This window comes from Cynocephalus volans, chromosome X (genome assembly GCF_027409185.1).
Source record: "Cynocephalus volans isolate mCynVol1 chromosome X, mCynVol1.pri, whole genome shotgun sequence".
NCBI lineage: Eukaryota > Metazoa > Chordata > Mammalia > Dermoptera > Cynocephalidae > Cynocephalus > Cynocephalus volans.
This window is the reverse complement of record NC_084478.1, coordinates 166576001-166600114: the sequence shown is the minus strand read 5'-3', so window position 1 is coordinate 166600114 and position 24114 is coordinate 166576001. Positions and strand designations below refer to the sequence as shown.

The 24114-nt window shown below is 44.7% G+C and overlaps 2 protein-coding genes and 1 non-coding gene across 3 annotated transcripts; 2 read left to right on the top strand and 1 right to left on the bottom strand.

Moving 5' to 3' along the window:
* Window positions 1-1013: 1013 nt before the first annotated feature.
* LOC134368522 (heat shock transcription factor, X-linked member 3-like) lies at window positions 1014-2561 on the top strand. Its single transcript, XM_063084963.1, has 2 exons — window positions 1014-1548; window positions 1973-2561. The coding sequence occupies exons 1-2, from the start codon at window positions 1064-1066 to the stop codon at window positions 2559-2561; spliced, it is 1074 nt and encodes a 357-aa protein (XP_062941033.1). The 5' UTR covers window positions 1014-1063.
* A 1674-nt stretch (window positions 2562-4235) lies between these two features.
* Window positions 4236-5527, bottom strand: LOC134366578 (EOLA-like protein). The gene is made up of 2 exons (XM_063082940.1): window positions 5275-5527; window positions 4236-4459 (listed from the first exon to the last, which is right to left on the bottom strand). The coding sequence occupies exons 1-2, from the start codon at window positions 5525-5527 to the stop codon at window positions 4236-4238; spliced, it is 477 nt and encodes a 158-aa protein (XP_062939010.1).
* Window positions 5528-18088: 12561 nt separating this feature from the next.
* Window positions 18089-18204, top strand: LOC134368740 (U5 spliceosomal RNA). Its single transcript, XR_010022451.1, has one exon. It is a non-coding gene; the product is annotated as a U5 spliceosomal RNA (small nuclear RNA).
* Window positions 18205-24114: the final 5910 nt, after the last annotated feature.

The window sequence follows — 24114 nt, the reverse complement described above, 5'->3', positions numbered from 1 at the left end:
CCCAGCCCCCCAGACTCTCATCTGTTCTCAAATACACCTTGATGTTTATTTTTCGTTGCATTCCTTTACTCATGTCTAGTTAAACTAGTAGGAACATTCCTCAGAATAGAGTCTTTGTAAAGCAGGCCTCAGAAATGAGAGGTTTTCCGACAATAAGAACAGGATCTATGACGAAGAAATGGAAAGTAAAGACAACCATGTTGTGATAGGTGGAGGGATGCATTGGGACCAAGCAGAGCTCCACATGACAGTGCAAAGCCCAGGTGAGCATGTGCCCATCCAATCACACATCTGTGCCCTGAGTACCGCTCTGGTCGAGGAGCAAGAGGAGCACTTCCACAGTGCTCAGGCGCAGACACACTCCGGGGACAACTGGAGCAGGCGGTAATAAGACACACTCTTTCTCTGGGCCCATCTGAGCAGATGGAACCCACCAGCAGGAGTGGCTGGAAGAGACCAAAGCAGGAAAGAGATGGGGGGAGAAGACGGACACCAACCAAGACTAGATTTCACAGCCTGGTAGGGACCACCATCTCCTGGGAGGTACAGTCTCCCAGGGGCCCAGCTCACCCAGACAGTCCTGGCGATACCCAAGTTTGGACTAACTGGGGACTGGCCCTTGAGCAAACCAGAGAGGCCAGCAACAGGCCTCCCCTGTCTTCAGGGGTGCGTGTGGCCATGGGATCAAGGCTGCTCAACTCATCCAGGGTCTGGCGCCGTGAAACCATGTGTCTGTCAGCACATGGGAGACATTTCTGGGAATCTGAACCACCCTTTCTACAATTTTAGAAAAGAGAGAAGCTGGGGTGCCCAGCTACCTGTCCCCTTACCCACACTTGGCCAGGACTCAATCTCCAGACTGGCTGTGAGCCACCTATGTGACATCACATGACAAATAAAGAGGACAATGACTTCAGCAGCCTGTTGCCCCCCCTACCAAGATTCTAGAATCCTGTGGACAGTATTTATTGGGCATCGCCACTGAGACCAAAGGCAGTTTGTACTTACTGGGACAGTGGTTAATGGTGTGGGGTACAAAGTGCTCCTGATGACAGTGTAGCCCATGGATAGTCAGGATACTGACGACAGTGAAACCGAGCTCGCCTCATCTTCTGGTGGAGAGCCAGCAAGCAGGGTCCCACGTGATCCAAACCTGGATCCGAGGGAGGTATCAGACGGCCCAGGTGACCAAGCTGTGGGACAAGATGCAGACTCCCAAAATGATGAACAACCAGCAGATCAAAACCAACGTGCGTCCAGTGTAGAAAAAGACAGTGACCCCAGAACACTCTCCTTCCCGAGGAGGCTCTGGAAGATTGTTGAGGATGACGCTTTCGAGTCTGTGCACTGGGATGATGATGGACACACTGTGATCATAGAGCAAGACCTTTTCCAGAGGGAAATTCTTCGCCGGAGAGGCGTGGACAGGATTTTTGAAACAGACAGCATGAAAACCTTCATTTGCCAAATGAACCGCTATGGATTCAGCAAAATACGCCCAAAGGCCTCTTCAGCTGATTCTCGGGGGAACAAGAAACTTATGTTAAAGTAGAAAATGTTCCTCTTACACCTTTTCTCTGTTACTCAAACATCTTTACAGGATGCCAAGATGAGTGATATACTACAAGAGTTTCATTTGTGAAGACAACTTTAACATGACCTATTATTCACTGAAAGATCAAAATCAACACTTTGAAAGCACAGATTTTGATATGAAACTACTGCCCCCTTAGAGATACTCTGTGGGTAGGGGTCGAGACTCTGAGAGCCAGGGAATGTCAAATGAACATACTGCCACCCTCACTTATGAATTGTTTCTCTTTAGTGAGGTCATGCTATAGGGCACAGTGACACTTGCCAGCCCCTTAAACATTTCATTTCTCCATCATCAAATATGACCCTTGAGATTCTGGGGGAGAAAAGGAATGGACATCTAATCTCAGAGTAATTAAAATGTTTCCTTTTGTTTCAGCCTTACAGGAACCGCAATTTTCAGAGACCAGCCTGGGCTCCTGGAGAACATTCACAGTAAAGGTGACCTCAGAAACACTGCTCCTCCAGCAACCTGTGCACCAACCACAAAGAGAAAGAAGCTGGTACCTACGAGACAATCCCTACGAATCCAACACATTAACGCCAAGAAAGAAGCCAACAGCAAGTCCCAGGCTGAAGCCCCAAATGTCCAGGGACCCAGTAACCCTCAGTTCTCCATGTTCCGTGGGGGTACACGGTCTAGGAGCAGTGTTGCTAGACATCCCATAGGAAATCGTCCCCCTCAAGAGCCAAATGATCCCAGTAGGAGGGAAGTCACCTCTGTGAAAGTTCGGTGTGAGCCCAGGGCCGACACTGGGATGGAAGGTGCAGGGGATCCGGTACCCAACCTCCCACTTTACCCAGGCAATGGTTTCCGAATGTCCATGTATTGCATCTATTATCCCATTCGGATGGCTTCCCTCTTAGTAACGTCTCCCATTGAGCTGCCCAACAACGAGGAGCAGGAGGGCTCCTCCGAGTGTACATGTGCATTCTGTGAACAGTTTAAGGACAATCCAGGTCTCTAAACTCACAGGCCACTGAGGAGTGATAAAAAGGGACATTTTCCTCAGTACCATACTGTGGGAGCTAAAAATTAATATATAAATTCACACACACACACACACACACACACACACACACACACACACACACACACACACACAAAACCGGGGGGGGGGAGAAGATATAACAACCACAATTACTTGAAGTTGATACGACAAGCAAACAGAAAGGACATTGTTGGGGGGGAGGGGGGGAGGGAGAAGGGAGGGAGGTTTTGGTGATGGGGAGCAATAATCAGCCACAATGTATATCGACAAAATAAAATTAAATAAATAAATAAATAAATAAAATAATAATAATAATAATAATAAAATTAAATAAAATAAAAATGTAAATCAGGTCAATTAGAATAAAACCCAAAGACCTTACCGCAGTCCAAAAAAAAAAAAGGGGGACATTTTGTAATGGTGAAAAATTTTTGGTCTTAATAAACACAACAAAATCCCACGGTAGCAAATAAACCATCTAAATGAGAATAAGGACTCCGTGTCATTTCTAACCGTCTATACCACACCTGTCTCACTGACATGAGGCTAAAGACCCTGCCCAGGACAGGCTTGGTCCCTGTTGCCCTCTTCCATTTGAGACAGCAGCATTTCCACACACTCAGCAAAGGACTTTCTAGAAACTGTGAGGGCTCACCCAGCAAGATCCAGTCCCCTGAGCCTTGCCTGCTGCTCAGGAGACAGAACAGCCTCACTCCTGACCTTGGGAGCATCACCTTACATTATTCCCATACCTTGAAACTGGAGATTCCTTCCTCATCGCTGTCCCCACACTGTTCCCAGGAAGTTTCTGTTCCACAGCTAAGTGTCCCAACCCAGCACCCAGGGGCCCTCCAAAGAGGCTGCCCCACCTGCCAAGGGAAGTACAACCACTATGTCCTGGCTCAGAAGAGACCAGCCACTCCAGTCCATGCCTGGCGGGAAAGCCCATGATCCTCATAGCTAACCACCACTAGAAACTTTGCTGGGAAATCACACAAGAAAAACAGAAAGATTTGCTACTAAATTATAACACTACTGATCACTTTGCAAAATCAGCCTCACTCAATGAGAGCTGTATCTCAGGTCCTTTGTTTGGATCTGAAGAAGCTCTGCGCTGCTGGCTACACACCGGCTTCATGAACAATTAGCCTTCATGAGTGGGAGATGCGTGAGCAAGACACCTAGAGGAATCTGGAAGGATGGACAGCTGCATGTTTCTACGTCTGATGTCATCTTACTCCCGGATGAGTCAGGCTATTGATGGCTGGTCACTGTTGAGCAACCATTCACTGCTTGGGCCCACGCTTTTCACAAGGTCACCAGGATGCTGCTCAAAGAGTTGATGAGTTTTGACCAGAACAAAGACTGGGGAAACATGAGGGAGCCCCAAACACTTCACAGTTACCTTCAACACATTTATTTCAACAAATCAGACATTAGCAGGACCAAAATGACCAGCAACACCCCCTATTCCCTTCATGTGAGCGCAGAAACCCGTTTCTGTGAGTGCCATGTAGTGGGAAGCACGCTACAATGCAGGGGTAATTCACACTTAACCTGATCTACATGCACGTGCACCAAGATGGAGAATCAACGGTGCCATGATTTAGCTGGTTTCTCAGCCACGTTCCTCTCAGGAACCCACACACGTCAGACCTTCTGCCACAAAGGTATCAGGCGCTCTGGGATGTCAACCTGGAATATATCCTTTCCCCCTTTGCTAGGTAAGGTCTCCAGTAAATACCTGGGGTTGGAAATCGCAGTCTGGTACTTCTGCTGCAGGTTGGTCAGGACAGCTTGATTTTCCAGTTCCACAACCTCCTCAGAAGCTAAGTTTTCAAGACACTCCAAAGATTCCCCAACGTCAACGAGCCCTGTGCACAAAGAGAGAAACACACAGGTGGTTTTCCCTTCCATAAACCAAGGCCTGCCAGTGTGACAACTTGGTTATTCAAAATTATTGCCGCTACAGACTTAGATGACATCACCACAAGGACAGGAAGGGCAGCAGGGCCTTCTCACGGAGCACAGATGATGAGCCAAACATGTTCCAGGAATCCTGGGTGAGGCAGAGGGAGGGCTCCAGAAATGAAGAGGACAGGGCCTGCTCCCCTGTGAAGCCACACAAGTAACATGCAGGTGCCAGCAAGACTGCTGAGGGTAGGAGTTTGAGAATGGAAGGGCACCAGCCACTGCCCGGGAACATGGAGACAACGAGGCTCAGAGGCAGTTCACCAGGGACAGGTGCGGATGTGGACCCTCCACCACGTACGGAGGTGAAGGGAATAGACCAAGGTGCCACTGGTGGTGGGGACAGGGCAAGCACGTGAAGCCAGGCAGGCAGCCGACCCGCACAATGTGCTGTGCTGCCTCTGGTGGTCTCTGCCCCACACACACACACGCACAGCCCAGCACCACATGACATCACGGACCTTACCCAGCCTCACAGGTCAGAAGAGGGAACCGAGGACCAGAGCAGAGAAATGATTTACCGGAGGTGAGGCAAGCTGGGCCTGCAGACCCCAGACCAGGGCCCCTTGCTACCCGCTTGAAGGTGCATTGCTTAGGAAAACTGCAGCAAACACACAAACCAGTTCAAGCCAAAAGAGAAGCCCCCAAACTCCCCAGCCAGATCCAGGGTGGCAGCACTTGGAGTCGTCAGCACAACGATCAGCACATCGTCACTTACCAGCTACCACTCCTCGGCCAAACTTTTCCCCTTCTTGAAGTAAGGCCTGAATCTGAGTGGGCGTCATCCCAAGCCACCCCTGTAGCAGCCCCCACCAGGCGTTGTCTTCCCAGTCCCTGTTAGCAATGTAGATGGCAATGGTATGGTTCTGGTGGCTGCCCAGCAGGGGACACCAATGTGTCTCCAAGGTCTTGACCCCGTTTAAGACAAAGCCAGAATAAGGCTGCCGGAAGGAGAGGCAACAGATCTTCATCTTCCGCAAGCTCTCTGGGCCTCGGTGGCCTGTGGGAACACAGAAGATCGTCACACACCAGTCCTCCAAGCTCACGGTCAGTGGGCCCGACCTTCACCCCATTTCCCAGGTGCCCTGAATCCACACTGACCTCGATGGTTCACTGCTTCCATCTGTCAGCACAGCAGGCCCAAGCGAAGACTGGGACTGGGAAGGCTGGGATTTGGATGACTCAGATCCACCTGATGGAATGCTCGGAGAGCTCATGGACTATGGCAGGGACAGCTAGAGAAAGGCACAGGCAGGACAGCGTGTGGTCAGTGCTACGACAGAGGTCATCAAGTCCGAGGGGAACACAGAGGAGTGTGGGCTAGTGAGAGTCGGGGCTGGATTCAGCCCTCTGGCAGCACACAGGGACAGTCCTGGGCTCTGCTTCTTCTCCTACTGCCCTCTCCAAACCCAGACATCGCCGATACTCTCAGCTCCCTGGCTGTGCCAGCTCCAGGCACCGCAGGCCCTGAGCTTCTTGGCTCCTACCCCAGGGCTGCTGAGCACAAGTCCTTGGTATCCAACCTCAGCTCAGCCTAGAAATGACGTGTGACCTCAGGTGGCCCCGTCAGGTGTCTCCTCCCGACTCCTTCAGGGGCCACCCTGTTCATGCCCCTTCCCCTGTCCCAGACCTGTGACCTTAGAAAGAAATAATTAGAACGAGAACAACTAGACCAGTGCACACACACCTTCTATGTGACAGTTCCTGTGGTGTGTACGATCAGTGCATCACCGTGTTTAACCATCACTGCCAGGCCCACTGAACTGCTGAGGACAAGGAGGAGCTGGGGCAGAGCTGCTGGTTAAGCTGGGCTGTGAGAAAGAGCTGGGGGAAGAGGAGCTGGGGGCGGGGCTGCAGGAGGAGGAACTGGGGGCGGGGTCACAGAAGTAGGCACTGGGGGCGGGGCTACAGGATCAGGAACTGGGTGTAGGCCTCTGGAGGAGGAACTGGGGATGGGGCTGCAGGAGCAGGTGAAGGGGGCGTGGCTGCAGATGGAGGAGCTAGGGGCGGGGCTGCAGGAGGAGGTGAAGGGGGCAGGGCTGCAGGTGGAACAGCGCCCCGCTGTGGAGAGATTTACAGGAGGAGCTGACCTTACAAGAGCTGTAGAAGGAGATGCTGGGGTGGAGCTGCTGGAGGGAGCTTAGGCACTTCTGTGCTGCACCCTTAGGGAAAGGTCTGGATGGCAAACCAAGTCCTCAGCGACCTATCCCAATCCCCAGTGTGTACCCCAGAGGGCACTCCAGAGGGTATGGTAGCTTCGAGAGGAGCAGTAGCACTTGTATGGGGTCCCCGGGGCCATAGACTGAGGCTTGCTCCGCAGGGCTAAACCCCACATGCGGGCTCTGCTTGCTCCTAGCCACTCTGTAAATCTCAGTCGTCATCAGACTGCCATCAGCCCCTATTGAGAACCCTGCCAAGCCTTCTCCTGGTGCAGTCGGCCCCAGCTCGCTCCACCATTATCACCTAACACTCTTTGCTGGGTCACATTGTGCTGCCTGGTCGCGGGTCCCCGACCCAGCCTGCCCTGCCAGGACGCCTTGCTTGCTCTCAGGCCATTCCCACAGCCTGGAAGACCCGCCTTTTCTCTACGTGGCAGACCCTGTCCTCCTTCAGGGCCCAAGTTTAAAGTCACATTCACTGCACCTCCCACCCCCAAATGTTAGGTATTTTTGTCTCTGAGTTCGGGTGGCACTTTCTGCCTTGCCCCCACCCTCCCTCCATCAGGCTCTTGTAACCCAGCTTGTAATCACTGCAAGAGTCGGGCCATCCAGCCTCTCCAAGTTCCTTGAGGGTAAGTCCTGTGGGTCACTCATTGCGGTAAGCTGGGTGCCCAGGACACAGAAGCTGGTTAGTGAATGTTGGATCAATTGAGGACGGCTTGCTCTTCTATTCTTGTGAGATGCACCTGCTCTGTCCCTGGAGAAGCTCGAGGACACGAGGCGAAGAGGACAAGGTACCTTCAACATGGGACAAAGGTCTCAGGGTTGTGAGGGACCTGAAATATCAGCAGCACCAATTGTCATCCACGCCAGTGTCCCCTACTGGAATCCTTTCCCCACCCATGGTTGCCAGCTTATGCCGAACCCCCGGCTCCTCCCTGGAGCAGTGTCAAATCATGAGTGAGCTTCCCCTTACAGGTGGGCTGCTGCCCTTTCTCCCGTGTCCTGTTGGTGGAAGAGCTGGAACTTCCCAAATCAGACGGATACAACACATGGCTTCTAGTGGGGACAGCCACGGCTGTGCTGTCACAGCCCTTCCTCTTCTGACTCTGCCAGCTGCTCCTCACTTTCATGGTCGTGCTGAGGAGCAGGTGCCATTCACATGTCCTGTGCAGTGTCACTAGTGTGAGGACAACAGCAGAAGTCTGATCTGTGACAAGGAGTGGGGGGCTCAGGGCAGCAGCCACAAGGCTAGTTCCCCCCCATGGTGTGGGTGACCCTGGGAAGAACCACTTTGCTGGGTCGCAGGTATGGATGGGGAGGCTAGTCTTTGGCCACCCCTGCGAAATGCATCTCAGTCTTGATTTTCATGACAGGTAACAAGTGAGCTGCAGACGTGGCAACGACCTGTCTTCTGACCTCCGTATCACACTGTCTTCACCTGCAGCTTCCCATCCCCTCATTCCCACAGTCCTGGCGGGGACAGGTCTTCCCTCCCTCCCACACTGGCCGTGTCTTGGCAAGTCAGCCTTCACCCCCTCACAGGTACCCTGCTCCCACCTTTCGCTCTGTGACCCTTCCATGGCACTCTGGAGCCCCCAGGCAGATGCTAGAGAAGTGCAGACATCTGGGGCCTTCCCTGTCTCCTGCCTCTGCTCCAGCTCGGCCACTGTGCCTCCGGTCACCGTGCTAGCACAGACTCGCCTTCGCCGGACTCCTGGGGTCATGAGTGAGTCCCCTCCTCAGGCTCTGCATTCTTCTCCACACCAGGATTCCCTCCCCACCCTGCCACATGTCCTCCTTTCAGGAAGTCCTTGTCCTTTCCAAGGATCACTCTTTGCAGCCAAGTCTCCCAAGAGGACATGGCCTCCTTTCCCGAGACCACCACACTTGCCATGTCCCCGGGGAGCATCTGCGGAACTCACTGTCCACCCCAGTGGCCATCTCAGCCTTCCCGCTGTGTTTCTGGTCCCTTTCCTTGACACGGCCATGGGAGGCCAGCCTCCCTGGCCAGGCCTGTCCCCAGGAATGCCACTGCTCCTCTCTTTCCTCAGCATCCCTGCCTCAGCAGTCCCTCTCTAGTGCAGATGCTCTCCTCCCGAGCTGATCCTTCATGCTCAGGGTGATTTCTACGTGACTTCGTTCCTCCTCTGTGCCTGTCACCACTTTCTCTTCCGCTGCCTCCCTCCTTCGCCTTTGAGAAGGTGGCCACCTTCCTCCCTTTGTTTCTTTGCCTCTGAGGCCTTGGGTGAGGGTGCTCTCCTCCAGGGACGGTTCCCCTTGGCTCCTGCCACGTGTGCGGAGCACCGCCAGTCTGGGAGGACCTTGACCCAAATCCTTGTTTTTCCTTCAAATACTGCTTGGTTGGTTTGGCTTTTTCTTCTAGGAGAGGCATTTGGCCCATTTTTCTATTGAGTGACTTATCCGGACGTAGGGCCTTGTAGGAGCTATTTATGAAGTCTGGAAACTAATCCCGCCTTGGTTATTAATCTGCAATAATATATTCAAAATAAAATAATTTATGACTGGGTTTATTTAAAGTTTTCATAGGCGCATTTACACTATTACACTGGTCTTTATTCTTGTTAATTGACAGGTGCATAAATAGTGGCCCAGGATGATCCTTGAGTGAAGACACAAGGAAAAAAATATTACTGAGATGAGCACTTGGTGGAGAGGGGATCCCGGACTTGATTTCTTCTTCTGGAATTACAGTTACTCTCCTGTACCTGATGTCACAGAGCTTCACCATGTTCCAGATCTTTGCCTTCAAGTTTTCACAATCGTGGAACGCTGAGGGTCACCATCTGTGCATGAAACAACTGCTGTTTGAATTCCCATGATTGGAAGTTTTGTTCTAAATCTGGGAGAAATTGGAAAATGTACCTCATGATTTCATAAAATTTAGGGTACGTGTACACATCGAACATAAACTTAAGAGGTGAATGTTGAGGGGCTATTATAATTCATGCACATTGTTAGAAATGACTGACCCCAACATCATTAAGGCAGAGACCTATCTGGGAGTTTAATGTCTAAAGGTAGACCCAGAGAAGTAAATTGTTACTTACTGTACTCTTTAATAAGTATAATCACGTCCAGTAAGAGTACTGTTAGCGGAAGGGACACAGCAGTGGAAGGGAAACATGAATTATAGACAAAACCAAAGGACAACTTTGCCTTTTTCACAGTATTTACATATGTCATGCCTAATACGTAGGATGACGTAATGGAGAGATATTCCTTAAATGCCTTTAGCATATCAGTCCGTACACTTTGTACTTTCAGCAACCCTATGTGACCTTGACCACACGGAAGTACCATTTCCCCAAATCATTTCCCCTGCAGTGCAGTTGACAGAATACAAAATATCTATGTGCCCCTGTAAGAATCCAGGGTGTGTATATATTATATAATCTCGAAGAAATGGCCAAGATAATTCTGGCTCCTTGTCCGTACTAGTGTGAATATGCAGTAAATTCTCAACCATGATTTATGATAATGCAACTGTAACTGTCAAAAATAAAGGTTTGCTTTAGTTCTTTACCTTCCCAGGAATCCAAGGCTTCTGGTTTTTTAGGGGATTGAAATATAATGAGACAGTGAAAGTAAAGTGCTGAATCATTAGCTCTGAGATTGCATAAAAGTATGTACTTCATACAATTAATTTAAATAGCTTGAGAGCAAAACAGTTAGAATACAACTCTTGTGTATAGAACATAAGGTGAGAAACCAGGAAGATGAAGTTTCCGGAGCCGAAATGAAAAATAGGTTATATGAAAATAATAAAATAAAAATATGACAAAACAAAATGTTTAATCTTAGAATAGTATGTTAAAAACACAGGAAACATACTATAAGAAGTTATTTGTGGCATCTCTCTCTGTGTCTCCCTCTCTTTTTTCCCTCTTTCTCTTACAACTGCTTGTTTGTGTCATCAAAGTCTTCAAACCTGTCTGTCCTTACTTTCCTCCCCTCCAAGTGGGACTACCTTCTTACTGTTCACATTACACCATCCAGAAGCTGCTGGTCTTTTGGAGCAATGAAATGGCTTCTACAAGGTGCAAATGAGGTGCAGATTTGGAGATGACACCCTGTAAGGATGGGGTGTCCTCCAGCGAAGGTACACACTCAAAATCTATTATTGTTGTCTGCTGTCAGTAGGTACAATACGTGATCCATGAACCTAAGTGTGGAATGACCTCAGTGACTATCACTCGCAGTGACCTACATGGGAATTTATACCATCTGCCCACAAGATTAGGTTCTGTAGTTACACACTTGTGCTATCCAAGAAGGTGGCCTTCAGCTATATTTAGCTATTTGTACTTAAATGTAAATTATTTAAAATTGTATTAAAAGTACTGATCCTCAGTCACACTAACCCCATTTCAGTAGTCAATAGCCACATGTGGCTGCCGGTTACCATATTGGACAGTGATGGCTAGACGTATTGGTTCCCAAGGTGACAATATTCCCATCAGAAAAAACAAAAAGAGTCCAATTGAACTTTAAGCTGTGGCTCCCACCTGGGCACTTTGAGCACCTCATGCTGTAGGACCAGCAGGCACAGAAAGGTGTTACCATCCTTGCAGGGATAATTGGTCCTGATCGTCAGGAGGAAGCAGGGCTGCTCTCACACAGTGGGAACAGTGAGGGATATGTTTGACACTCAGGTTTTCTGCCTAAATATGTCTTAATAATCCCCTGCCTAAATTCTATGGTATATGGACAACTGTAAGTGCCACATCCTGAGAAGGGCACGGGGACCAGGGGCTCCTAACCCTCAGGGATTAAGTTCCATATTACTCCAAAAGGTAAGTCACTGAGAACAGTAGAGGTGCGGGCTGAGACAGAGGCGACAATTGATTGCATAGCAGACAAGAGAGAAAATGATCATCACTATGGCTCAGAGGCCAGCTGTAGCAGAGGGCCCATAACTATCCACTATTCCTTCTCGAGTGAGCTTCTTTAGGAAGAGAACAGCAGGAGTCCTTGAGGAGTTAGTCTCAAATCAGGTGAACTTTCTATATGAAGATAATAGGTTGAAGTGTTCCAAGAGATGGAGTACAGTGGATGGTGTGATGTCACCCAGATCCTCCCTGTACAACTGAGGCACTCATTACCCAAGCTGCCAAGGGCATCAGTTTTTGATGACTGCCAGCCAAGGCCCTCTCCAGGAATTGCCCTCAGTTGACGGGAACTGCCACTCTGGAATCAAGTCCCTTCCAGTGACTAGTCAAGGGGGCATTGGGAGGGAGCACAAGGGCATGATCCCCTCGCTTCAGTTAGGGTTATCTGCACGGCCTTCACAACTACTTTCTGTTTTCAAAAATTACTGTGACCATTGTGCTCTGAAATGGCAGCAGATGTGAACGGCAGAATGAAATGCAACTTAGACCCTGAGATTTCACTAGGAGAGGCTTAAGCCGTGGGAAGGGGAATCTGTGTGCTTGGCCAGAAACTCTAGAAATAGAGATGCGTGAGTATTTGAATTTGGCTCAGTCTAAAGCCAGAATCTCAAGCCTGCTGTGTCCTGATACTTGTTTTAGAAGAGGAGATAATCTCCATGACCCACTATGTAAACTGTAACTTAGTAGTAAGAGGATGTTGTCATTGTTATGTTAGCAATATTTATGCACCCCTCAGTAAGCCAGTGTATTCATGGACAAGCACTAGCCTCTGTGGTCAAAACTCCTGGCTTTTTTTAAAGCTCCACTGAGAAAATGCCTGGGACTGCGCATGGTTCTACAGCACTGCCTGAGGATGGCAGAAGACATTCAGGACATTGAGGGGCTTCACCAGCACTGGCCACTGGTCAGTTGTAGAGAAAATAATAATATTTGACACCTGCAATAGTGCCCTCCAGAGCATTGGAGGATCAGGGCCATCCTCAAGGATGACGACAAACCTGCACATTTACTGATCATTTCCCATGCCAGGGAGTGGGCTAGGTGCTTCAAGTTCATCACAGTTCTGTGTAGTAGAAGTCTTAGCTCTATTTTCTGAACCATCCATGAGCTGTTCCATTCAATCCTGAAGACAAACACAAGTGACTTAGTGAGGTCAGGAATTGCTAGTTTAATAAACACACACACAACAGTATGGACCACATATTGTTTAGATGCTCTACTGATAATACCTGGCCTAGTCCTTGTAAATGCCCCAGGAGTTATGCACTATGCTGTACATGTTTTGCAGACAAGTAAAATGGAGTACACGGAGATCAGAAGCTTGTTCAATATCGCACAGCAATGAAGTGGAAAAGCCGAGGTTTATGTCCAGGCTGGCTGGCCGTAGAGCCCCTGCTGTCAGCTGTGTCCTTTATGCGTAAGTAAGTCTGGCTAAACGAATCTCACTTCGAAACAAGCACATTGTTAATTATAAATTTTTGTTGTACACACAAATTTGCTCTTTGGAACCATATGGAAAGAAGTTCCAAAGTGGCCATACACCCCTCTTTGATAATGAGCTCCTCAGAGTAAGGGTTGAATGCTGTGTTCTCAACTCCTGATGCCCACCATAAGCATTGGTTCCCAGGAGGAAATCATGATGTATTTCTTAAATAAAGTTTTACTCAAAGATCCAATAATCTTATTGAATCAACATTATTTGGGATTCAATACACATAACAGGCCTGGGCCATGGCAATTGTGTGTAGGCACAAAAGGTTGCTGTGGAGGATGCTGGGCCCCAGAAATGCCTCCAGGAAAGGCCGTTGGGGTGCACTGGGCGTCCTAGCTGCCCTGGGCAAGCATTCTCCACACCAGTCATGTCCCTACAAGGACTGTCCTACAGTGTCCCTGTTTCCAGCACTGGGCTTGTCTCCATCCTGGAGTGGCACACAGGGACTGCCCCTGGCATTTTCCTGGGACTGCCTGATTCATGACACGGTACAGGGCTGCAGCCTACCTCGGCCCATTTCTGCTTCCACATCCCTCCCTGGCCTGCTAGGGCAGTTCCGATGGATCCAGTGAGCACTCCTCCTCATGCCTCCCCTAGGGCAGCAGATGCTCACCACGGCCTACATCCCTCAGGGACACCAATGCTCTCTCCTGCCCGGCTCCTTTCCAAATCTTAATGTGAGTCTTGGGGTATGCTGGGAACGGGGAAGCATCCTTCTGTACAATGCATCCGCCATCTGCTACAGCCTTTATTCTGCTCAGAATTTCTGTGTGGGGACTCCATGTCCCCAGCTGGTTCTTTCCGTGACTGACAGGACACCCCTCCCCCACCTCTCTTGATCAACCTCAGAAAGCAAAACCTCATTGTCACCCAGTTAAGGTGGTCAGTTAGTCTAATGTTGGACATTACCTGGGGGATCATAATCATAGAGATTTGTCACTCATTCACATGGCAATGGCTATTGTATACCAAACACTGGGAGATGCACCAAAAGACTACGTCTTCTGCTAAATGTTCTCCCTGAAATGCAATACCATGGAAGGGGATCCCTAACTGGGAAATTTCAATGAAAGATAACTGCATGTGAGCATCAGCCCCAGGACCTGAGCAGGACTTAGTAGGGAGCCAGAAAGAGCCAAGACCCAAGTGGGTGAACTGAGGCTGTATATCCAAAGGAATGGAAATTAACAGGTAGAAGGGTCACCTGCACTCCCACGTTAATCGCGACTCTCTTCACAATAGCCAAGAGCTAGAATGAACCTATATGTCCTTCCACAGATGATTGGATAAAGAAAATGTGGTATATATACACAACAGATTACTGCTCAGCCATAAAAAAGAATGAAATTCTGCCATTTGCAGCCACATAGATGAACTTGGAGGAAATATGTTAAGTGAAATAAGCCAGGCACAGTGAGAGAGAAAGACCACAGGTTCTCTCGCATATGCAGAAGCTAAAAATGTTGATCTCAGAGAAGCAGACAGTGTACTAGTGGTTACTAGAGAGTGGCGGGGGCAAGAGGAAGGTGACACAAAGCACAGCGTATCTTTGAATAACTAGTCAAGATGATATTGAATGTTTCTTTTTCTTTTCCCCCTTTTTTAAAAAAGGTAACCGGTTAGGGGATCTCAACCTTTGACTTGGTGTGGTCAGCACCACACTCTCCCAAGTGAGCCAAGTGGCCATCCCTATACAGGGATCCGAACCCGTGGCCTTGGTGTTATCAGCAGGACACTCTCCCAAATGAGCCACGGGCCAGCCTGATGTTGAATGTTTCTGACACATGGAAGTGACAAAGGCTTGAGCTGAGGGATGTACTAAGCATCCTGATGTGATCATTGCACACAGTATAAATGTACCCAATTATCATATCGTACTCCATAAATCTATAAAATGATCGTGGGCTTATTAAAGAAAATAAATTTTAAAAAAGAGACATAGAGTAGAACAGTGATTCCCAGAGGCAGAGAAAGAAAGTGGGTAGGGGAGCGCCAGGGAAATGTTGGTGACTGGTGCAAAGTTACAAAGTAACGTTTAGATAGAAAGAATAAGATCTTGTGCCCTAGGGTGACAATAGCTAATAATATTGTATTGCATATTTCAAGATAGCCCGAACCAAGGATCTTGAATGTTTTAACCACAAAGAAATAATAACTGTAGAGGTGACAGATGTGCTAATTATTCTGATTAGATCTTTAGACAATTTATGTATATATTGAAACAAGAAATTGTACCCTATAAACATGTACATTAAAAAAAACCCCAATATTTAAAAAAAAAACATATTTTTGAAGAAAAGTTTAGGTTTACGGAATTATTGCAAAGACAGTACAGAGAAATCTAATTTATTCTACACCCAGTTTCCCCAATTACTGTCATCTTATGTTAGTATTTTACTTTTGTCACAATTAATAAAAGAGAAGAAATGAACAAGGACACTAGAGGAACTTGAAGGCTCTGGTACCTATAGCCAGAAGAATTAAAGCCCAACTTCTATCCTGATTAACATAAATCCTCCCAGTAGATATCTAATATCCTCCGCTTCCCTCGCTCTGCAGAGCACGTGTGGTTCTCAACAAAAGAATTACCAGTGACACCAAAAGGAAAGAAAATATATTATCTAAAGAGACAAGGAAAACATCTGAAATAGATTCAAATATAGCACAGATTCTGGAATTATCAGCAAGGGGATTTAAAATAACTATGTTTAAAAATGGTAAAAAAGGGGGCTGGCCAGTTAGCTCAGTCGGTTAGAGCACAGAGTTATAAAGCCAAGGTCAAAGGTTCGGATACCCATTGGACAGCGGCCAAAAAATAAACTTAGTAAAATAAAAATAAAATCAATTTATTGTTAAAAGACTTTACTGGACAATATAGACAACATGGAAAGACAGATGGGTAATGCAAGGATAGAAATATTATGTTCAGAAAGGTCCAGAGTATGGGAAACTGGACAGAACACAAGGCATGCTTTTATTTTCAACAAATAAACTCCAAAAAAAGAAGTGTTGTGGGGGAAATCTATAGATTTTAAAAGACTTAAGCAACAGAAACAATCACAATGTGTAGATCCTGTTTGCAAATAGGTTCAAAGAAACTCCACTGAAAAGAAGTATTTGAGCAGTAATTACGTGTGACACATAACTGGACAGTTGGTTATATTAATGACTTACTTAAATGTTTTGAAAGGAAAACCACGCTGACTTTAAGTTTTATAAAGAGTAGATATCTTTAGAAATACGGGCTGATGTAATTAGAGATGAAATCCTATGGTGTCTTGGATTTGCTTCACCTTATTCCAGCTTCTCAGATGCAGAGGAGGTAGGGGGATAGTTGACACCAGACTGGCCCTTCACTGAAGATTGTTGATGCCGAATTTCTGGTATATTGGGTTCTCTATACTATTTGCTGTAATGTGACATGTGCTTGAGACTTTTTGTAATGAAACATCTTTCTTACAAATATTATATTAAATTTCAAATCCTAAGTAAAATAGATCATGTTTTAGAAAAAAAAAATGTAGTTCAGCAATAAATTGGTTCATAAATGAAGAAAAACCTTTAAGCAAACAATGCAAAATAAAACCATTCTAAGCTCAATCCAGATTAAAAAGTTCCTGAACAAGGCAGTTTTGCAGGTCATTTCTGCAGTTATAAGGGAAAACTCATCACCACCTTAAGTAAACATTTCTAAAGCATCCAAAAAGTCGGGCAATAATTCAACTCATTTTCTCAGGCTTCCTGTCGCCCATTCAAGTACCAGAAGAGGACACCACCTTGAAAAGGACACTTGAGCCAAGTTCACACGTAGAGACCAATATATTAATTAAATTAATGGCATATTCAATACAGCAGTGAATTAATAGCTGTGCCTAAGGAATCAAAATGTGATTTATTGTAAGAAAATATTTTTAATTGTAATTTCCTACATTAACAATGAAGCAGAGGGAAAGTAAAACAACATTGGATCACATCAATGTGTATAGAAAAAGATTATGAAAGAAATTCAACACCAGTTCATGGTTAAAAATTTTAGCAACATTACATTAACAGGGGACTTTCAATAACTCAGGTTGCTAAGGAACGGCGATGCCCTTGCTGTGATCTCGTTCTAGGCTCGCGAGACTTGGAGAAGCTCTTCCCACGTTTTTCCCACCAGGCGCGAGGACGCGGCTGAGGCCAGGAGGCTCCGCCATGGGCTTCCTACAGGTGCTGGTCGTGGAGAACTTCAAGTCTTGGCGGGGCCGCCAGGTCACTGGCCCCTTCAAGAGGTTCACCTGCATCATCGGCCCCAACGGCTCTGGTAACTGGGCACCTCGGGGCGGGACCTGAACTCCTCCACCTGGCCCAGTCGGCAGCGCTTTGCCTGAAGTGACTGAGGGGACGTGTGGGCGGCCATGCAAACTGGACTGCGGGAGGCCCTGACCCAGCCAGGACGGCCCCACCCCTTGTCCCCAGCCCCAACCTCCACCAGCTCTCGGGCCGGGTCCTCCCCCTCCCTGCCCCCTCAGGCTGGTTTAGGTAAAACTGGATTTGGTCTTGGCTGTTCACATTCTTTTTGCTGTATGAAGACCAAAACTCAATATACTACTCCTCCATGACTAATTTAATGGGTGATATTTCATTTATATTCATTTGAACTCGTTAGATTTTTTTAATCTCACAGAATTACTGGCACATTCATGTAGATTTCATTAAGGCAATTGATCTTTTCCTGTTATATTTTAAGTGGTCATTCTTTTCATAATAATTTCCTATTGCCACCACCTGCCAAAACTCGATATGGTCCTAATTTGGGGGAAGAGTAAAGGAAAAATTTCGGTTTTAATCTTAACCTTTATGTTTTCCATTCAGTTAGATTCAGCAAATAGTTGTTGACATAAATCTAGTGCTAGGAGCAGAAGAAGATATGCAGAATAAGACAGCTTCTGTTCCTAACCTACAGGGAGTGTAAGAAAGTCACACTAGATACTCTGGTTTCTCTTCAGATTGGGTATATCTTTTGCCTTTTACTAAAGATTTCCATGGAGAGAAACAAATCTGAGTCTTAAACCAATTTTTTGGATCCTTGTTTTGACAAGGCTAGTTATGTTGTTAAAAGAGAGACTTTGCTTATTGGCTTTTCATTAGAGTTTTACTTAACTTTCTTATTGTTTTCTTACACTAAATAACTTAAAGTTAATTGACTGATAGTTTAACCTATATTCAAATTAGTTAAGATGAAAACTGTCTGGTCAGTTTGTGAATTTATTTCATGAGCTTAAACTTGGGGGCAAGTGTTCTGGAAGCAATAGTTCCTTCCATTCTATTTGCCAGCTTTCCAATCACCCGCCTCTCTTACAGTCATCATTTCCATCTTTGTTAGGTCACCTCCTGAAACCATGTGGTGAAGTTGATTTTAATATATTGAATCCAACAGATACAAAATATTATTTTAATGTGTAAACAGTATAAAAGTTTATTAATGAAATGTTTTACTTAACAGAAAGAGAAAGTAACACACTAATTGAGATAGAAGGCCAGATAATAGTGGTTATGAAAATTTAAACAAGGAAAATAAAACATTTAATTTGGGGAGGTACAGATAGGGAAAGGTGTAGATCAGGAAAGATTTTCCACAGAAGATGGCATGTGAGCTGTACTCAAAAGGGTAGAGTGTTTTTCCAGGGTTTTCTGAAAGTCTGTTTGTGCAACAGCTCATATTCCAAACTGGCCAGCATGTAGTGCATATCTGGGAAAGCAATAGAGTATAACGTCGGGGCCCGCCCCGTGGCTGACTCCGGAGAGTGCGGCACTGGTAGCGCCAAGGCCGTGAGTTGGGAACCTATATAGGGCTGGCCGTTGTGCTCAGTGGCTGAGCGTGGTGCAGACCACACTATGCTGAGGGTTGCAATCCCCTTACCGGTCAAAAAAAGAAGAAGATTATAAGTTTGGAATCCCCACATTTACTATACTTGGGTCAGAATTGCTTCTTTTATTGCCTTCTTTGCATAGGCCCAACACATTGCCATTTCAGAGTGTTAGCATTTGCTGGTCCTGGGGCTTAGAAGGCTTTTCTCCAAGGGTTTCATATGACTACCGACTTGATGAATTTTCCTACATCGTTGGTAAATGCTCCCTATTACAGCCAGTATATTACCAATCATGCCAGTTCTACCTCCTTAATAGCCCTGTCCTCTTCCCTGTATTCCCACTGCTATCACTTCACTTCAGGCTCTTATCATCTCTTTTTTTGGATTAATGCAGGAACCTGTTTGCTGAGTTCCCAACCTTCAGTCTTACCGTACTTTAAATCCACGTGGCATGGTGCTACCAGAGTAAACATTATTTGTTCCCACAAGAAAGAAGATCCATTTTCTTTTCGTGATAGATGAGGAAAAGGCATTTGACAACATTCAGTATCCATTTCCATCAACAAGGTTTTCTCTGAATGCTGGGATATTCAGCTAATTATATTTTCCCAGTTCCCTATGTTGAATGTTTTACATTTCTAACCAGGAATGTGTTTCTTTAAAAAAGTTTTTTGATAATTCATAATGGCTGCAGAATTCGTAAAAAAATAATCTTTTATTATTACAAAAGCAGAATATATCTTTGTAAAGAAGTAGAAAACAAACAAGAATAAATAAGTAAAACTGGGAGGGGAAGTGGGAGAGGGAAGATTGGATACGTGCATAAAGAATAAGTAAGATTTGTAACAATGAATATGCTAATAAAAAATAAACAAAATTTTAAAAAGTAAAAAGATCATATTCTCACAATTCAGAGATTACTATTCTAATACTTAGGGCCATAGCCATAAAGACTCTTTTAATACAAACTTTTAAAAAATGAAAATGAGATTATCCAGTACATACTGTTTTCTGACTTATTGTTTTCAGGCAGTTATCTTTGCCTTTTTTAGTAAACGACCATTTCATCTGTTGCACAGCTCAAATTAAGATTTCCCAGCTGACTCCAAAATGTTCTTTGACCAAACCATTTTCCAAACTAGAACCACATATTGCATCTGGTTGTTGCAGCCCTTAACTCTCTCTTTATTCGGCACAGTCTTTTTATTTATAATACTGAATTGTTGAAAAGATTAGAAAAGTTTTCCTAGGAAATATTTAGGTTTGTCTGACTGCTTCCTTAAGGTGTTATTTAGTTTGTTCCCCTATCTCTCTGTTTCTGTGAAGTGGAAGATATATCTAAAGAGCTGACAGATTCAAATTAAACATTTTTGGCTAGACTCCATCATAGCTGATATTGTGTACTTCACATTGCATTATGTCACAGAACATCTGCTTGTTGTACTCTTAGTGATGCTAAAAATTGACCCCTGGATTAGGATGGTGACAGTGATCTCTGGATTGCGTAGTTTTTCTCCTTCTTTCTAACTAGAAAGTCCACTATTGCTTTGGTGATATTAAAATGTTCTCTATTGACATTTATTTATGGTTTTAATGGCAGTGAATAATCTTTGAATCAGCATTTCATTAAGGTTTACGAAATTAGATTTTCTAATTCTGTCATGCTTTGTACATTCAGTGGATGGTATTTCCCTGTAAAAGAAAAAAAAAGAAAGAAGCTTCCCTTTAATAAATGCAGTTTTCTGATTAACGTAAAATAGAATTCACACTGGAAAAACGGGATAAATGCTTCCCCCTTTTTTGTTTTGTCAGTATCATTATGGACTCATGGATTTTCATTGACGCAGTGTGTTTTAATCCATCAAAATCATTTTTGATGCTCATATTATTATAATTTCATTCAGCTGGAATTTCTTCAAGATGCTTCCTGTGCTCTTTGCTTTCTGAAATATGGCGTCCTAGTTCCCAGGCTCATCTTCAGTTTTCATTGTCACAGACTTGGAATTAGCTAGTTCTCTAATGACTTCTAGTTCGTTTCAGTAGGAAAGATATTTGAGACCATCTAGGAACTAGACGTACTCAGTGCATTCAGAAAACATTGGTTCTGAACCATTTCAGTGTACAGGGCTAGAAAATACATGAAGTACACTTTCAGAATTTTTATTTACAACAGCTTTATTGAGATGTAATTTACATATCATAAAATATATTCCTTTAAAGTGCACTTTCAATGGTTTTTAGCTTATTCGCAGAGTTGTGCAACCATCATCAAATCACTGTGTACTAATTCCATAACATTTTCATCACCCCAAAAGAAACGTTGTACCCATTAGCATTCGCTTCCTGTTATCTACTCTCCACCCAGCCCTCAGCACCTACTTTCTGTCATTATAGATTTACCTCTTCTGCACAGTTTTCTTTTTATGAGTGAGTTTAAGCGGCTTTGTATTTCTTTCTGAATTGTTGTTTGTGTCCTTTGCCCATTTTCCTGTTGGGTTATTGTCTGAGAAATCTTTATAAAATATATTTTGGAAAAAAAAAAAAAAAGAAATCCTTTGGTGGCTTCACATAATGTTCAACATAAAGTTTAATTCCTTTAATGTAGCCTATTGTAATTCTTACTTAACTTCCTCACCTTTCTCTCTTAGGATTCCCAACCTTGTAAGCTCTGCTCTACCTACATAGAATTACTTGGTTTCTCACTGGAACGGTGCAGTGCTTTCTCACTTCTTTGTACCTATGATGAAGCTATTCTCTTTTCTGGGATGGTATTTTACCTTCTGCACCCCCTTCTCTAAACTTTTAATTACCCTTTAAATCTTAGCTCACAATTATCTCCTGCAAAGCCTACTCAGAGCCTCCAATTATTAGTGCATTTCCTAAGCACCAATAGAGTATTTTGTGTTAATTTTATCGTAGAACTTAGTCTATTAGAGTTTTCTGGATTTAGTGGAAAGAGCATAGGTTTTGGTATGAGACACATCACTCTGAAACATGATTTGTTTGACTTTGAGGCTCTGTTTCTTTATTTGTAAAATGCAAATTGAATCCCTGTCTCCTAAGAAGGTTGCACAGACAAAATAACAGATGTGCGTGTCTGGCAAAAAATAGGGTTCAATGAAAATTGACAATCCCCACTGTAAGCACCTTGGAGGAGTAAAAGAATAAAATTACAAAAGAAAATTAGATGAAATATCTAATTGGCTTTTATTTGTGATTATATAATCAGTCAGCACCTCATTCTATTTTGTAGAATGAGGATCTGCTGAGCATGACAGAACAGTTCGTTTTTCCTAGGTGGGACCAAGGAAACAGAACAATTAAAAGGAAGTGGATTGGTTATCATCAGGTCCCTACAGGGTGGGTACTTTTTTTGTGAGCATTAAAGTAGAGACTTCCTTATTATGCCGACTCAGGTTAGCTGGGCTCTTTCTTAATGGTTGCTGTGAATCTCCTATTTTCAGGAAAAACTGATCTGTTTGGGGATTTATCTGGTTCGTTAAAGTTTCAGTTTGATTATGTAGCACTTCCATGAGAGTGACTCCATTTCGGTTTGGTCTGTTCTACTGGGGAATAGTGCTGGAGGCTAGTCCAAACAATGACCTCCCTTAAATTTTAACAGTGAAATTCTACAGATTTGTATTTTCAGCCCACTACTTAGCTGCAGGTAGGCACTTAATAAATGTTTTCTGTCCATCCTATCTGAACTTGCCTCTCTGTTACTCTCTATTTCATCACCCAGTTTATCTCTTTATACTTATTACAACATGTAATTGTCTTTTTTTGTTTACTGTCTGACTCTATTGACAGAATATAACGTTTATTAGTCAGGGACAATATTAATTGAATGAGTGAATTTGGGTGGAATAGTATTTATTTTAGGCATATTTTAAATAAGGATTGATCAAAGAGAGTTTCTGTTTAGCTCTGTTACTGTCAGACTTAATAATTCAATTCCACGAATGCTCATTTTGTCCTACATGCACTGTCTTACAATAGCTAGCCCAAAAGCCACATTTTATAGCTATTGGTTAACTTTGGTTAACTGAGACGTAGCTAAATGAATTTGCAGCATGTTAACCACTTCTGGGTTTTTTTGGAAAGTTAACCACTTATGAATTTTTTTAGAAAGATCCTAAATCTCTAAAACTAAGCCATATTTCTAGTGACTGACTGTATAACTTTCTCTTTGTTCATGTTACTTTCCTTCTTCTTGCAGTGAAAATTTAAACCATTTGTGGATATGGGGGAAGGAATGTGAGAAAGGAAAATAATAAATAAATGCAGATGGTAGTAGCTGCATCGATATTGCACCTTTGAAATTGTCTTAGAGGAAATTACTGGCCCACAGTTGGATAACAAATTTACCATTGGGGTGGGGAATCCCCAAGGCTATCCCCAGGTTCAGTGATTTTCAGGGAGGACTCACAGGATTTAGCACATAGTTGTACTCAGGACTATTTATTATAGTGATGAGATACAAAGCAAACACAGCAAAAGGAAAAGGCACGTGGGGCAAAGTCTGAGGAAACCAGGTGCAAGATTGTGAGCCTTCATCCACTGTAGTCACACAGTGCTTAATTCATCCAGTAACAAGTTCGCAGGTGTGAAATGGTGCCTACTCAGGAACCCCACTGAAGACTCAGTTTTTACAGGGAGATGGTCACACAGGTCCTCTCTGCCTGACACATACCAAAATTCTAGACTCTTAGAAAGAAATAATGTGTTAGCATAAATCATACTGTTTGCACAAACATTTTAGGCACAATGAGCTATTCTGATCAGGGAATGGTAGATACCCTCACCAAATCCCAAACCCAATACCCAGATGCCAGCCAACCTCGTAAGCAGGACTTTCACAGGATAGCAGTCTCAGGCCTGCTATATAATTTTTTGTAGCACCATCTCATACCAGTCATAAATAGTCTAGTAACCTTGGTTTGTCCGTTCGGAAGACCATGGATTTAGTTATCCTTTGTTTTTTTCAGTATGTGAGTGCTTAGTGCTGCACTGACGATGCTTATTTATAAATTAAGAATAACTGAAATTCATAGACGTTAAATGATTATCTGGGGCGAAATGCCTAATAATGGGAGAAAGCTGGGATTTAGATCCTTAAATGTAGATATCTTATGCTCCACC